The sequence below is a fragment of the Watersipora subatra genome, chromosome 2 (assembly GCF_963576615.1).
Source record: "Watersipora subatra chromosome 2, tzWatSuba1.1, whole genome shotgun sequence".
Taxonomy (NCBI): domain Eukaryota; kingdom Metazoa; phylum Bryozoa; class Gymnolaemata; order Cheilostomatida; family Watersiporidae; genus Watersipora; species Watersipora subatra.
Genome location: NC_088709.1, coordinates 24,021,742 through 24,037,957, shown reverse-complemented (window position 1 = coordinate 24,037,957; position 16,216 = coordinate 24,021,742). Strand labels below are relative to the sequence as shown.

The window sequence follows — 16,216 nt, the reverse complement described above, 5'->3', positions numbered from 1 at the left end:
AGACTAGCGAGCAACTATCAACAATTGATTGGCCGCTTTCAATTTTCTGCGGGATGCATTCAAACATGGCGTGCAAAGCGCTTCTTTCATTGCCGAAATATAGCCCGCCTGCCCAAATATTTTATTTACGAAAATTGGCCGCGTGCCAGCATGTAAGTGATGTATGGTTATGTTTTCGAAAAATTCTATTGTTAAATTGCTGTGCCAATCTTTTACAGTGTAACAGCTAATTCCTTGTTTCTTGATATCAGGCTATTCAGGTAAAGCTTTTTTGGAACTATTTTGCAGTTTGTCGTCAATGAGCTGTAGCCTAGCGTTGCACTGTTTGTAAGTCGTAGAATTTTATTTTAGAAGTTTCAAACTAGGAATAAATACACACCGCCATATTTTAAATATGATATTGGTCGAAGAAGCTATGCTGATATTGATGTCAGTACCTGGGACGGTGAACAGTTTGTTGAAGAAGTAAAACACCCAGAAGCATCTCGAGAATATCCTGGGTTATATAGTGGTGCTCCACCGCCAATTGGAAAAGTCTATCATACAAGACCCTTTAAGATGGAGGTGCAAGAAGGAAAGCGTTATTATTGGTGCTCGTGTGGACTGAGTAAAACACAGGTATCGGCCTATTGTATTCATTTATGTGAAGCTAAACACATGATTTATTCTCATTTGTTAGCATATATATGCGTAGTGACAAATCTGTACTACCGCATGTGTTACGAATTTTAGTTGGCCATTTATAGTAAAGCGAACGTCTTACATGCAATACACTATGCCATCTCCTAAATGATTTTATGTTTCTTTGTTAGCCTTTTTGTGACAAGACTCACATGTATGAAGAAGGAAACTCTCGTATCAAGAAAGGTCCCCGATTTCGCCCCACCCAATATTTAGCAAGAGAATCCAAGACTGTTTACTTTTGTAACTGTAAACAGACCAAAACGAGACCTTTTTGTGACAACACACATAAGGAGGCAGCAGTTCGTGAAGCACCAACAACTATACGGGACTAAAACTTCATTTATTTATTTTAATTACAATTATATTACATTTGGTCATGCAATAATACACTCATAGAATCCTAACATACGATACAGTCTTTATTTTAAGTATTCTCATCTGTTTAAAGTCAGCATGTCGAATCTAGTGACATCAACCAATGACTAAACCTTGAGTTATCTCATGAAAATGTCATGACTTGTAGGCAAATATATTGAGAGAATTGTCAGCTCCACCACTGATAATATGGGAAGGACGACTCCAGTCAACTGCAAGCACCTTGTCATTGTGGCCAGTCAGATCAAATAGAGGTGTCTTGGGACTGCAAAGAATACAGACAACCAGTGATTATTGTTACCTAGCCGATGTTGATCACCTTCTAACTGCAATAAATACGATGATAGAAATAATTACCAATAGTAAGAATAATATATCATGCGCAAGTAAAAATAGTTCAACTATGATCATTTGAGTAAAAACTAGTCATAATGAACACCTGTGATAGTCTCGTTAAACCAATTGAGGAAGTAGCATATGCCAACATATGTGTTGAGTCTTTATTTTCTTGTAGTAACCAAAGAGCTAGCTAAGAACTAGTGATACATACAGTCATTCTCTACAGACATAAAAATGCAGTGAGACTGATCAGACTGAAGTTCTATATTACAACGCTAGGGCTGGTATGGAGACCAATTTGGATAGTATATTGGTAAACTATTTACCAACACAAATATCCTTGGTAAAATATTACTGCCAATAAATCTGACAAAGCGATATATGCTACGAAACTAAATACATCTAATTATAAAAGCAAAAATTTTTTACAAATGCTAATTTTTTTCATAATGTCATAGTATTGTATTTTGAGTTGATTCAAATTGTGTTGGTTGATGAAAACCAACTGACCATAACATCACAATTATCCCACAGTTAAAACATGTGTAGTGGCAATGCTGGAGACCTCAACACTAGTACGCTGGCAGTCCTGCACTCCGAGAGAGATCGCCAAGTGTAATCATATGTGCATAATTATACTTAGAAGTGGACAGGTGGTTGAGTGGTGCACTGGTAGTATGCTTGGCTTCGCATCTGAATATCCAAGTTGGATTTCTGTGTGATGCGATCGTTTTTTTCCCAACTCTCTTAGCCAGACAGACACGGCTCATATTATAGTAAATATCATTCTTTCTGATTTTTACTCATAAACTAGCCGAATGTCCGGCGTTGCACGGGTATTAACCCTTTCATTGCCGTCCATGTACGAATTTAGCTAACGATCAACTGCCAGCCATTTTACCGAAAATTGCCAATATTGCTTCATTATATGTATACAATATTTTTTCAATTTCAAACTCTATCTAGAAAGTTTTTTTTATATATTTTATTTTGCTAACATGTTAACACACACTGCTATGCAAAAAAATCAATGTATCTATTCTTTGTGTATTGATAATGAAATGAGGCTACGATCGCTAAGAAGTTAAAACGATCCTCCAAAATGTTCCTTATTCTTACAAAACTATTACTTTCACCACCATCAGAGTCAGTGCTGCTATTTTAACTATCTGTGTAATCACAAAAATTTAAATCTGAATCAGCTATAATGTCATCAACATAAGTAATTATTTGTTTTCTAAATCGGGCGGTACTTAGAAAACTTACACACAAAATTGCTCGTTTTCGAGTTGGAAATTTCCAAACAAAAATTTAAAACTGCTTCACTATTTTATACTAGTTTTATAGATAAATATTCGGACAACACTGTCAATATCATAAAAGTCTTAAAGATCGTTGGTTATGTTGTCAACGAATAATAAAATTAAGTTACTACGCAATTGCTGGGAAAGTCGCAAAATTGCGTCCACCGCAGTCGACCATAGAAAACGCATAAATGCGTCTATGGCAGTGAAAGGGTTAAAAAACAGCTTATAAACAGTGGCAGGTAATGTAATTGCCATTGGCTAATTTGAGTAAGCTGTATCCGTATTGCTAAACTTACTAATAAGAGCCGTGAGAGCAAGCTTGAGTGACATTGCGCGTAACGCAGAGTCGCTATGCCTATTTTAACCCAGATAATGACTCATATCGTCCAATGAACCCAATTGCATCTCGTGTAGCTCAATGAGTTAGCTTGTCGAATTGGAAAACGGGAGGTTCTGCAGTCTAATCTTTTGCGATACAGATTTTTCAATGCTAGATTTTCACCGCTATAGCTGTACAGACGACAAACTTTGAGATTTATGTATATAAATGTGCTGGAATCCGGGAACATGGTTTTTAAAGCCATTTATTGAGTCTTTGGTAAAAAAGATGCTATGGTGAGCCACTTGCTGATGGAATGGCTACAGTATCAACACCTAAACTGGTTTTAGGACTTCAGCGGATGGAGCATTAACAAGATAAAATAAATACGAACCAAACATTCTAAAGGTAGCATTCTTAGTTCAAATGCCTAGCTATAATGTCACGATTGGAAATAGTAGTAGTTATTGTCATACCGCTCTAGTGATGAAAGGAATAAGATGGCTTTACTAAAACATTAATTTACCTTCGAATATCCCATAGTTTAGTTAGGTTATCATATGAACCAGACACGAATAAATTCTCATCCCTCTCAGACCACTTCACACTTGACACCCAGCCAGTGTGTGAAGAGAAATTGCCTATTACCATTGATGCATCTACAACAAAGACAGATCTCTATGCTTATTTAACAAGCAACATCTATGATTGCCATCTAGGATCTGTGATTGTCATCTAACGATAATAATCTATAGCAAACTTGTCACCTAGAACAATACATCTAAGCATATCACCTATGATAATACATCTATGCTTATCGCCTATCAGGGTACATCTATGCATGTTACCTGTCACAGTAAGTCTGTGCTTAGCACCTATCACAGTACATCTATGCTCGTCACTTATCAGAGTACATCTATGCTTAATACATATCAGAGTATATCTATGCTTGACACTTATCAGAATGCATCTATGCTTAACACCTAATTAGAGTACATCTATGCTTATTACCTAACAAAATGTGTCAATGCTTGTCACCCATCAAACTAGATCCATGCTTGTCACCTATTGCAATATGTCTAGAGTTGTCACCTATTACAATACTGTATGTTTATGCGTCTATATAAGGATGCAATGCCAAAGGATGGAATATTCTTACATACCACTGACTTTGCTATCCCAGAGCCTAACATGCCGATCTGAAGAGCCAGTTACAAATTTACCAGAGATTGGAGAGCAGTCTATTGCTAGCAATGCCTTAGAGCTTGTCTGTAATAAATATAAAATATAGCGCTTAATCTCAGTCCGGCAAATAAGAACTCAAACAGGAGACGTGTGAGAAGCAGATAGCTACCATGTCAGTGAACTGAGTCTAATTTATGTAACGTATTACAATCCTGCTAGTCAATGATGTTGGTATGTCTGCTAACAAACAAAGTTAACCTGGCTGCTAGTTAATGATGTTGGTAGGTCTGATAACAAAGTTAATCTAGCTGCTAGTTAATGATGTTGGTAGGTCTGATAACAAAGTTAATCTAGCTGCTAGTTAATGATGTTGGTAGGTCTGATAACAAAGTTAATCTAGCTGCTAGTTAATGATGTTGGTAGGTCTGATAACAAAGTTAATCTAGCTGCTAGTTAATGATGTTGGTAGGTCTGATAACAAAGTTAATCTAGCTGCTAGTTAATTATGTTGGTAGGTCTGATAACAAAGTTAATCTAGCTGCTAGTTAATGATGTTGGTAGGTCTGATAACAAAGTTAATCTAGCTGCTAGTTAATGATGTTGGTAGGTCTGATAACAAAGTTAATCTAGCTGCTAGTTAATGATGTTGGTAGGTCTGATAACAAAGTTAATCTAGCTGCTAGTTAATTATGTTGGTAGGTCTGATAACAAAGTTAACCTAGCTGCTAGTTAATGATGTTGGTAGGTCTGATAACAAAGTTAATCTAACTGCGAGTTAATTATGTTGGTAGGTCTGATAACAAAGTTAACCTGGATGCGAGTTAATGATGTTGGTAGGTCTGATAACAAAGTTAACCTGGATGCGAGTTAATGATGTTGGTAGGTCTGCTAATCAGCACGGATCTCCTGACCGATTTGTAGGTCTAAAGAAAAAGCCAAAAACGGATCATTTACCCGTCATTACATATATACCATGTTGCTTATCAAAAACCAATCATTTACCTGTCATTACATATATACCATGTTGCTTATCAAAAATCAAAAACCGAATGATCAAGAAATGCCTCCTTTCATTTTTTCTCTTTCAAATACCTGGAAACCGTCTACTCTCTATGCCAAATTATGACCCTCAACTTTCACAAACCTACTTAATTGCATTTCAGTGTGGCTTGCAGGAGAAAACCACTCCTTAAAGTTCATGGTCGGCGCAAGCCATCTAATTATTAGAATGAGTGATGCATGCTTTTATTTAACCAGCTGCTGTTAGAATGGTGTTTATGATAATTGTAACTTCTAAAGAGTAGAATAGTTTAAAGTTTCTGTAGAAATTAAGAAGTCTCTAGTTGTAAGTTAGGTTTTGAGCTTGGTTTATGAAGATTTTTAGGGATCCCTACAGTGTAACAAATGCTACATGTATGTCAAACAACAAGCACTTCACAACTGCAGTAGTTGCCACGTCCAAATTGTTAATGCTACCATTTCATGTTTATAAAACACCTACAACGTGATGTAGGCGTTATATAAGCATAAAAAACCCATTCGGCTACACCTACCTACATGTTTGGCATGACCACTAAACCCTAGGAAAGTTCCTTGAAGATAAAAAGCTTGCGATCTTATTCTCACTTGTAAAACATCGAGACAGCATGGCTTCCCTATCTCATCCAATTAATTTTAGCAACGAGTATAATCACACTGGAAACCTACTATTGTCTGAGTGTTGCTCTGCATTTCGAGATTCCAAAGTCGAATCGTGTGATCAAGTCCAACTGTTACGAGGTCAGAGGGTTCCCTCCAGCACACACCAACCACGCCCTCATGGTGTCCAGCCAAGGTGACTATTGGAACCTTCAGGTAAAAATGATAAAACATCGTGCAGTTACATTAAAGAATATCAAAGAAATATCTATTGCGGAATAGGGTACGCGATAAGAATTCATTTAGTCATATATGTACCAATAAATTTGGAGTTATCCTCTATACGATGTTCTCAATTATATGTGATGGACATGGTAATTACTCCATCAATAACTCACAAAGACATTGAATGAAATATTCTTAGCCTACATCAAACGCGTTGGTTATAGGGCAAGTATCCAGTTATCCTAGTTTGACAACATTTAAATATTTATCAAGATCGCCATGGATTATAGTTGATAACTGAGGTATGGCTGTATTTATCTTGTGTACATAGGGCTAGTTACCATATTCTACATGAATGATTATGTATTACATAGTCAACCATAAAGCTATCTGAACATAATATATAGCCAATCATAGAGCTATCAGAACCTAACATAGAGCCAATCATACAGCTATCAGGATGAGATAAATAGTCATAGAGGAATCAGAACTTAATATACAGCCTATTATAGAGCTACCATTAAGAATCAGCCACGGAGTTATTCGGTATGGCATCTAATCAGGCATAGCCATCTGAATATAATAAACAAAGTATCTTAAGGCTGTGAAGTATCACATATGAATAAATAAGAAAAGCCAGTATCATACTCACCTTTGTCTGAACTTCGTGTGTTTTTCTTTTTTTAGCTGGTGCCTCCTCCGTGTTGAGGCTGACACCCCTCTCATCTGTAGACCATATCTTCAGTGTCATATCTCTTGATACACTTGCAAACTATAATAATAGAAATATAATTGATGATTAAACAAATTACTCAAATAGTCAGAAAAGGCTTTGAGACTCGATAGCAGAGACCATTGACAATAAGAAGCAGGTGATTCTTTAGGACGGACATGCAAGATTTCAAGGAAACGATAGCTCCAGATTAGACAAGCTAATTGTGAGAAAATGTGTGAAAGTAAATTTTATCATTTGCACTCAATTTCTAGCAAAACTGCTCTTTGAGAAGTTATTCTCTCAGTAAACACTAATTAGATCAAGAGGAGGCAACAAGTAAAAGGTAAAGGCCGTTCATTATTCTACATGCACATGCATCAAAACTGAATATTTTAAGGAAAAGTGAATGTCATTTTTTTATTCCACAATCTGGATAAATTCCTATACATTCATATAATATTAACAATAATGGTGACATGTAGAAAACATTAAAAAATTTTTTTATTTAATCGAGACCCCCAGAGCTATGTTAACCTACCTGAAGCCTGTCAGGGGAAGCTGTGACATCCTCAACACTAAAGGCATGCCCTGCACATTTGTACAGGCATCTAATAGAGTTACTACTCGTCTCCCAACGCCAGACATGTAGGAGCTGGTCATGTGATCCAGTGACGAATGTCTGTACATCATCTCCTAGAAGAATGATAAGGAATTATAAAGTCACAGATGGGAGTAAACCAAAACATTATCTAGTGCATTTATCGAAACTGGCCATTATAAGATGGTCATACGCGTCTTTACAGAACTCAGCCTTTACCAAAACAAACGCACCAATAGGAATAGTGAATAGGTAACCAGCGGTTACCAATTCATTTTTACCCCCTTCAACTAACGAGGACAATCTCGCACCTACTTCTTTTGAATCAAACAAAAGGTTTAAAACATAATGGAAAAAAGACACACACAGCATATATGAAAACAATATGCTATTATTGGAAGGTCATTTTAAAGAAAGTCCAATGTTTTCACACAGCATCCCTCTAAAAATGACAAAAGACTAGCAGTACACTTGTGTTATATGAGTGATACTGAGATTTGCTAGGGTCTACAGAAGAAGCAATATGGTTTCAGCAACAACAAGATAGCCTAAATTCATGATGAAACTTTCATGTCCATTTCCAGATCGCTTACAGTGCAAAGATATGAAGCTAGGTGTTCAGTGAACGTGTTTTGTTATATCTGTTGCTACAAAATGCGAGTTTAAAAATAATTTAACAGAGTTTTGAGGCACAACGAGTTGGGTGTATGTAAGAAATATTATATATATTATAATATATTAACATTATATAACATATAGATGAACATTTTATATGTTAACATTAACATATAAAATTAACATGTATACATGTATGTTAATGTGTGCATATTAACATTTTGGTCAGCAAAGATCTGCTATAACTTTGTCAAGTGTCAATACCACCACCGTGGTTTGTCTGATATCATTGGCAGCACTTAGTGTTGTACCACTGGTACCATGGATCTATTTAAGGACATGGAAGCGCATAGAACAGACATACAAAACTCAGTTATCTTGGTGAGTCATAAAAACTCCCTAATGGAAAGATGCATAGAACTATTGCACCAATCGGAGAGCACAGAAATCTCTGACTAAATACCCCCTAATACCGGCAATGACAAGTGGTGAGACGCCAATCTCATCTATTGATGTCAGACTGGGGCAGCACCCGGACCTTTAGGCCACAGCTGTCTCTTCAGTCAGCAATCACAGTGTTTTACACAAATAAGACTGAGAAACCAAGAATTAGACAGGAGACTATACTTGTTAGTCGATAGCGAGCTGATTACCACCCCTGCCCCCTAATTATGAAGAGTGAACACTCAGAGGTTCGCTCACATACGCAAACCCTCCGAGGGAAAACAGACCTGTTGACAACCAGCTAAGGCATCTGACTGGAGCGGAGTGGGCTGGCAGCGTCAGCAGCTCTTTACCGTCCAGTGTGTGTATCTTAACAGTGTTATCATAACAGCCAGATAATACGCTGTAACATAGAGATATGTAATGCAATAGAATATATTTACAATTAAATAGTGAACAATGTAATTTGCATTGGTTTCTAAAAAAAAACAATTTAGAAGTTGGGCTCTAAGCGGGCCAAAACATCGACACAAACAAGACTTCAGAAACAAAAGAGTTAAAGAGGCAAGCTGCTGTTTAGTAGGATATCAGAGCAATACTTGTTACAGAGAAATTATATGGCCTCACATGTGATAAGATTCAAACACCAGAGCATTTTTTAAATGCAATTAACTGCTACATTATTCGTTTTAACTTAGTTTATGAATTGTAAAATATCTTTTTAAAAATTTCCGGTTTGTAATTTTATATGTAGATCAACCGAAAGTAAGCGTTGCTCCGGTTCATCTTTGTTCTTAGCTAACTGCTTCCAGATAAACATTCCTTTTACTTAACAGCAATTCATGGAGCGGCACAAAAGCTGGACCGACAGAAATAACAGATATACTATATCTAAAAACAATTACTCAATAACTTTCTGAGTTTTGATTCATTGATTAAATGTTTATTCATATTGAAGTAAACAAAATTTAAAAGTGTTTTACGTTCCATTTGTCAATGATTTAGTATTGATATCTATAATCTTCAAGAAAGGAAGAATTTCATACTTCTACCATGCTAGCTGTCGGCCTTAAAAGAATAAATTATATGTCATTGTTATATGTCCTTAATGTTGAAAATTAGCGTAATCAGAGAGTTGCATGCTGTAGTTAAGATACATTTCTATTCAGCCATTCCATTACATACTGATGGTGAGATCATCTAAATGCAGCCGACCAACAGCATGGCTTTCCATGCAGGCCTTCCATACAGACAGACACAAGAGACAAACATTTCATATACCCTAGGACACTTATATTTCGCTAGTATTTAGTTTCGTGAGTAGCATACAGAGTAAAATTTCGCAGCGACTTGATTTCGCAGCTCTGATGAGTGCGAAAATATAGTGATGTGAAAATAAATGCAGTGGAACAAACATAATTAGATTCCTCAGGTTCAGTTCACCGATAAAAAAATTTCAATTCGCGACTAGTTTGTAATTGTGAAACGCAGGTAGAATGGTGTGGGCAAGGTCGATAATGCAATTTGATCGCTTGCTGCCATTTGTTTCTTGGACTATCAACAGGCCCGTATTCCCTGGGGCGGCTGGCCAGCTGAGCCGCCCCAACTTTTTGGGAATTTTTCACGGCTAAGTACAGTCAAACTCGGATAACTCGCCCTCGGATAAAATGTAACATTTCATCTCAAACACAAGGTTAACTCGAACGGATTTGTTTGGTCAGTTCCAACGCAATGATAAATTGCTTCAGATAACTCGACCTCAACATCATTTATTCGAAAAGTTATTTGCCCAACGGCCATGGACACGGTTTTTATCGCTGTAGAATATCACTTCATTCAAAGCCATAGAGACAAACATCAACTTTTAGTAGTTCTTAGGCGTCATTATTATCATCATTAGCGGCAAAATATTCATGTAAACGACTTTTATAAAGGTTTACAAAAGATCAAGTTTTACCAAACACCCGCTTGGCCATGTCCCATCAAAAGCATAAAACCTCCGAATGAACTTAAAATAAAATCCGCAAAATTGATCTTTGTTAAAACGTTCAAAAGAAAAAGATGTCTTTTTTCTGAGCGTTTTAACTGCGGTCAAGTTTTGTCTATTTTAATTTAAAAACGTCTCATCAGTCACATCACCTAAAACAAAACAAATCTCAAAAATAGAAAAATGTTGATACTTTCCGATAAAAATTTTTAAAACTTCACACGAGAGGCCAGGCTGAGACCCTACATGAGAGAAACCTGTTAAGGGCTTACACTGCCCCCCTCCACACTCTAGGTGTCCATAACTAGTTGCCTAACATTAGCCGCCCCAACTTGCAACCAGTGAATACTGGCCTGACTATCAATGAACAAAGCTATTTAATTTCCCGTTTTCGCTTGTTCGTTATGATAGTTTAGTTTCGCACATGAAATTTTCGTGAAAGGATGACTCCGCGAAAACGCGAAAGTTAGATGAGGCGAATTCATAAGTGTCCTAGGGTAGCTAGAGCCCGTCCAGGCCAGTCAGTTCATATAGCCTGGGCCCCTAAGAGTTTCACACAAAAATCCATAATAATGAATGCTCACTATTGTCCGTTGGCCTGAACACAGCTAACCCAATCATTGTGCAGAAGGGACTGTTCTGGTGTAGGAGAAGGCAACTTCAGTATAAACTCAATATTTACAACAGTCTCCTATAAAGGGAATAATAAAACATGGTAAGTTAGTGTAAAGAAGGCTTGAGCAAGCCATGACTAAACAAACTGTCATATGTACATGCCTTGTGTTGATAATAACATTGTGGATGTTCTGCTGAAGTTTGCAAAGGAAATACAGCTATTAGGGATGGCAGTTATTAATACAAATGTAAAAACTAGCTCGAGTAACTCAATGATAAACATAGCACAGGGCTAACAGTAGTTAGCCAGAGATGTAGCGATGTGAAGGAACTTGTAACTTCTAAGGAGGATGAAGCGAGTGCTACCCACAGTTGATATCTGCTTGTTCTCCATGTACTGTATAATACTGCTTCTGAGTAACTCTCCTTCAATAAGGAAGTCAAATTCCAACATCTCCCCATCTTTGAGCAATTCTGTAATTGATGTTATGATAATAAAAGCTATTGTATTAGGTGGTGTAAAAAGCTGGTTACAACACTGAGTTCTCGGACTAAGGTTCAGCCCCCATACACCCAGTTACAAGTACCATGTCATATGGGCGAGCCATATGACATTAATTCGTTCCGGTGTTGGCATCAGTAAGCGAAAATTTCATATAGAGGGGTATAAAAACCCATAATAATTATCTAATGCAAATGCCCCTGGTAAAAATTTTTTTATATACATACCGTACATATTAAAAATTAGTAAGAAAATAATATGTTAACCTTAGTAACTATATTTACCTACAGTAACTTTATTGTATTTATTGGTTATAATCTACAATAAAATGTGACATTACAATGTACTATGTGCAGTATGTATCGTTGGGAGTTCTTACCTTTGAGACAGATGTATAACATAAATTTATGTTGAATGTAACTTAAATGAATTTAGCTTACTAAACACCTACTTAAAGGAAGTTTTAGTATGTTTGTTAGTTACTAAACTTCAAACTTTTATTGTATAGCTAAAAAATTTCGTATTGCAAGGGTGAAAAAATATCGTGTTCCACATCAAAAGTTGAAAAAATCGTATAAAAAGGTCATAATAACCTGAGGACACACTGTATTTTATTGTTAAATGCCCTTTAGTGGCAGCAAGTCATGTCTTAGTGGCAGCAAGTCATGTCTTAGTGGCAGCTAGTCATATGTTTTAGTGGCAGCAAGTCACACGTCTTAATGGCAGCTAGTTGTGGGGAGTAGCGCCAGTGAACCATGTGTTATTCAATGATTATAACTTGTAACTCAACAAAGAAGAATGATCAGCACAAGAGAATGCTAGTTAGAGATAAATAACTAAAACATAATGGCATGTTGATTTGAAATTGCCTGCATTGTTAGACGGACAACTATCTCAGAAAGGGAGACCCAGATTGAAAGTCTCCATGAAGCCCACCAAACGAGCCGAAAGGTTTTTTTCTAAAGCAAGCCACCAGCTGCATCACCAAGTGAAAGGGTTCCTCTATGTGAAAAAAGAAATGCGTAATGCTGCTCTTTAGTGTAAATGGCTGCACTGCACAGCTGAAGGTCTCCTCTTTGAAATGGACTATTCGATTGGGTTTCAAATGCCACAGGTTTCGAATTATTAGCAAAGCCATACACTTCACTTCGGTAAAAATTCACTATAAACAGTCATTGCGTTTACCATATTTTCATCAATTGTTGGATAGGAAATAAGTAATTCTGCGCAAACCTACCAATATAACTTTAAAAAATTGTATTCCTTGTTAGACTACATAGACGGCACTTCACATAATTTCACTGTTAATTCTGCATAAAACCTTAGCACTTTTCAACAGGTTGGGGCCAAAGTGAATAAATCCACACGTAACAATAAAATAATTAGAATTCAACAAACATTCAATATCTCACGATAAACTCAAAAATACACAATCAATATTAGATATAATTTTTACTGTCAAGCAGCACAAAATGTTAATAACCTCAGAGCCAAGTACATAAATTGCGTACAGCACAAAAGTGTGCCAAAAGTTTGAATAATAATGGTATAACTCAACACAAACGTACATATATAGCCTAACAAAAACAATGTTCCTTCTTTTGAGTACTCAACCGACATTATGATATAAATTTTCCATTCAGACTTGGCATCAAGCTTGAACACTTTTAATCAGCTGAGAGAGTTCATGGTTGCTCAGAGAGTGAAAAACTAAAAATAGCAACTTCTATTTGTGTAAAGAAATTAGTCTGGAGCATTCCAACCTACAGCCTTTATGGCATGAATAGTTTTATAAATAGCTGTAGGGGCGGGGCATCCTATATAAGATTTTGTTATATATGCGTGCGTCTGTTGCGTGCTCGATTGTGTTGCAGGAACTTGGGTTAAGAATGCCAGGTCGGTATTAGGAGGTCACACCTGAAGTATGTGGGCCTATAGAAACCCGGCGTCTGCACGGGTTTGAACACGCCAAACAAATATATACAACAGCGTAATGATGAGCTTTTTTCTTATATCTAGCGGAGACCATGGTAAGTGCTTATATAATAGATTTTACTAATTTTATGGATCGGCTGAGATCTGAGTTCACGTAAAAACTGAACATTATTAACTGTTATATAATAGCATAATGGCTGAGGTGCACTTAGTATACCGCTAACATACCCTCTCCATCGTGTTATTATACTTTTTTTTAAATTATTTGCTCATTGCCTCATCCCATTCACCGTAGCAACCCTAGTGCAACTTATTCATCTCACACAAAATAGAACTGTCACTTCACCTTGATTCTGTAAACTAGCATGTAAGAGTTCTGATAATTCCACACATCCTGACTCCGCAGGCAGAGAAAATGTGGCTGCTGCTGGGCTGAACCTAAAAAAGGTTATTTGAATAAATTATTACTGAAGTTAGGAAGTCACATTTGCGATAATGAGCAAAAATAGTGTGGTCCTACAAAGTTTGTGAGACAAGTTTCAGCAACAATTGCATTCTACATAAAAAGTAGAGTTATCATATAAATTCAGTTACAATATGCAAACTCCAGCTGAATGGCAATCGATCAGCTTGGTGCAGCCATGATATCATGACAATGAAACAGCGCAGAGTGATCAGCAGTGTAATATTAAACACTCGTGACTGTAGCCTACAGTCTAAAAAATTTTGGTTGTTCTCAATTGTCTAGTGCAAGCAAAAAGAACAAGTATCTATTTGCACCTATCTATCACTTCACGCTAACTTTAGATGAACTTAAGAGAGAGTGACAAACGAGCCATTTTGGGATCAATAAAAAATTCTCAAATGCCTAGATAATCCTAAGGCTTGCAGAGTAGCAGGGTTTTCACGCTCATTGTTTCAATTGAGAGACTCCCAAAGATAAAATTAAATCTGATATGGAGAAGCAAAGATTAATGAAAGCACGCAAACAAGGTTATGCTCTGGTCTTCCTCAAGGTACCATTGATGAATATAATGTTGTTTGCATTCAAGCTATAGATAGAAAATGTTAAAAAATGAATTTGTCAAAATGTTTGGATTCTAGTAATTGAGTATACACACGATCTGTTTTGATATCAAGTGATATAATTTTATTTTTTCGATTCTTTTAGGGTTTGATCTTATTTTATATACATATTAAAAAATACCTCTCAAGTTTGGTTAAAAGCATTATTTGTGCATGCTGAGGTTCTCCTATCGTCTGCTCATTCATTTTTATTAATGGGCCGACAAATTTCTTCACTAGAAGAGCATTAAATTTTTACCACGAGGTCGCAAAGTGGTTTGTTATTATCACTAGGTAGAAGGATTTAATTCAAATTCCTGCTAGTAAACATGTTGTGGCGCTATTTAGGGCTAAATCTTTTTAGCGTCGAACTTAGTTACTTTCATTACAAAAGAACTAATTTATTGTAAATCTCATACGAGATAGTTTTCGTACGTTCGATGTCTGTGGAAATACCGAGCCTTCACCTACATGTAATGGTACGATGTTGTTGTATTGATTGTCTCCCTTGAATTTGCACTGTGTGTAGACACAACTCTGCAAATGGAATTATTAAATACGCTTGTGAAAGGATTAATGAAATACCTTTTCAGTTTTTGGCAAAGCTTGGGTGAAACATGAGTTTCATTTTTACAGGCCACGCAGACAATCCAAATTTGACAGCAAAATAGCATTCATTATATATTTATGCATCCACCACATTCGCTATTTGCCATAGAGACTTGCGATAGATTACCTTGTTCATACCTTTAACATACATTTGTGAATTTAAAGCTAGTATGATGTGCAGGGCTTATGTTTTTTGATGTACCCACTAAAACACTCGTTGACAAGGTTCAATAAATTGTCAGGTTCAAGCAAAAATGCTTGGAGAAAAAAATGCAAAAATGGGAGTATAGTATTTACTAATATTTCAATACAAAATGTTAAACTCTCTTGTTAACTTAATTGTTTTTAAACCGCACCATGCATGTGCAATAGTTAATTGTGAAACTAGTCTACTGCATGGCACATCTTTTTGTATATCTTATTTATTTTATACCTAAGTTTAGCAGTTTCAAGTCTTACTTGTATAAATGTTTGTCTCTGTGTCTCTACAACATGGCAATACTTTTGTATTCATCCATTTTTTGTGACAAATGTAAAAAAAATTTCTGTTAAAATGATTATGAACTGCGCCATAAAAGTCCATTATATATATATATATATATATATATTAACTAAAAGCAAGTGCAAAAGCATATAAAAAGAGAACTCTACACTAAAAACCTAAAAGATTATTAGTGGAGTATGAAATATTTGAAAAATTATTGCGAAAAAAGTAAACTTTTAGTATTTGCGTTACAAATTTGTTTCGTGCGGAGCACTCATCAGACGCGATTGTACTAAAATATATATATATATATATGTATATATATTTAAATGAATTTTTAAATGAATAAAAGTGTAAAATCTGAGCAGAGTGCTCAAGGATAAAATCAGAGCAAGTTAAAATCAATAAAACAGACTATAACTTCAGATAAAACACTTGATTACTAATAGTTTCACACTTGCTGAGAGCAACCTTCAGATAAAATGTTTGTATAAGTTTTGGTTACTTTATAAAAAATAGCTAAAACTATTAAAACTACTAAAAGTTTGTAGCTAGATGATTATGGTCGTTAAAGG

The 16,216-nt window shown here is 36.0% G+C and overlaps 2 protein-coding genes across 2 annotated transcripts; one reads left to right on the top strand and one right to left on the bottom strand.

The window, feature by feature from the left end:
• The first annotated feature begins 60 nt into the window (after positions 1-60).
• LOC137387181 (uncharacterized) lies at positions 61-1,016 on the top strand. The gene is made up of 3 exons (XM_068073506.1): positions 61-152; positions 352-618; positions 813-1,016. Exons 1-3 carry the CDS (start codon positions 66-68, stop codon positions 1,014-1,016), a joined length of 558 nt encoding a protein of 185 aa, XP_067929607.1. The 5' UTR covers positions 61-65.
• Positions 1,017-1,180: 164 nt separating this feature from the next.
• LOC137387180 (ribosome biogenesis protein WDR12 homolog) lies at positions 1,181-14,816 on the bottom strand. Its single transcript, XM_068073505.1, has 11 exons — positions 14,691-14,816; positions 13,830-13,921; positions 11,417-11,520; positions 11,016-11,122; positions 8,732-8,847; positions 7,326-7,480; positions 6,725-6,844; positions 5,917-6,057; positions 4,188-4,293; positions 3,551-3,683; positions 1,181-1,324 (listed from the first exon to the last, which is right to left on the bottom strand). Exons 1-11 carry the CDS (start codon positions 14,753-14,755, stop codon positions 1,195-1,197), a joined length of 1,269 nt encoding a protein of 422 aa, XP_067929606.1. The 5' UTR covers positions 14,756-14,816; the 3' UTR covers positions 1,181-1,194.
• Between the last annotated feature and the right edge of the window lie 1,400 nt (positions 14,817-16,216).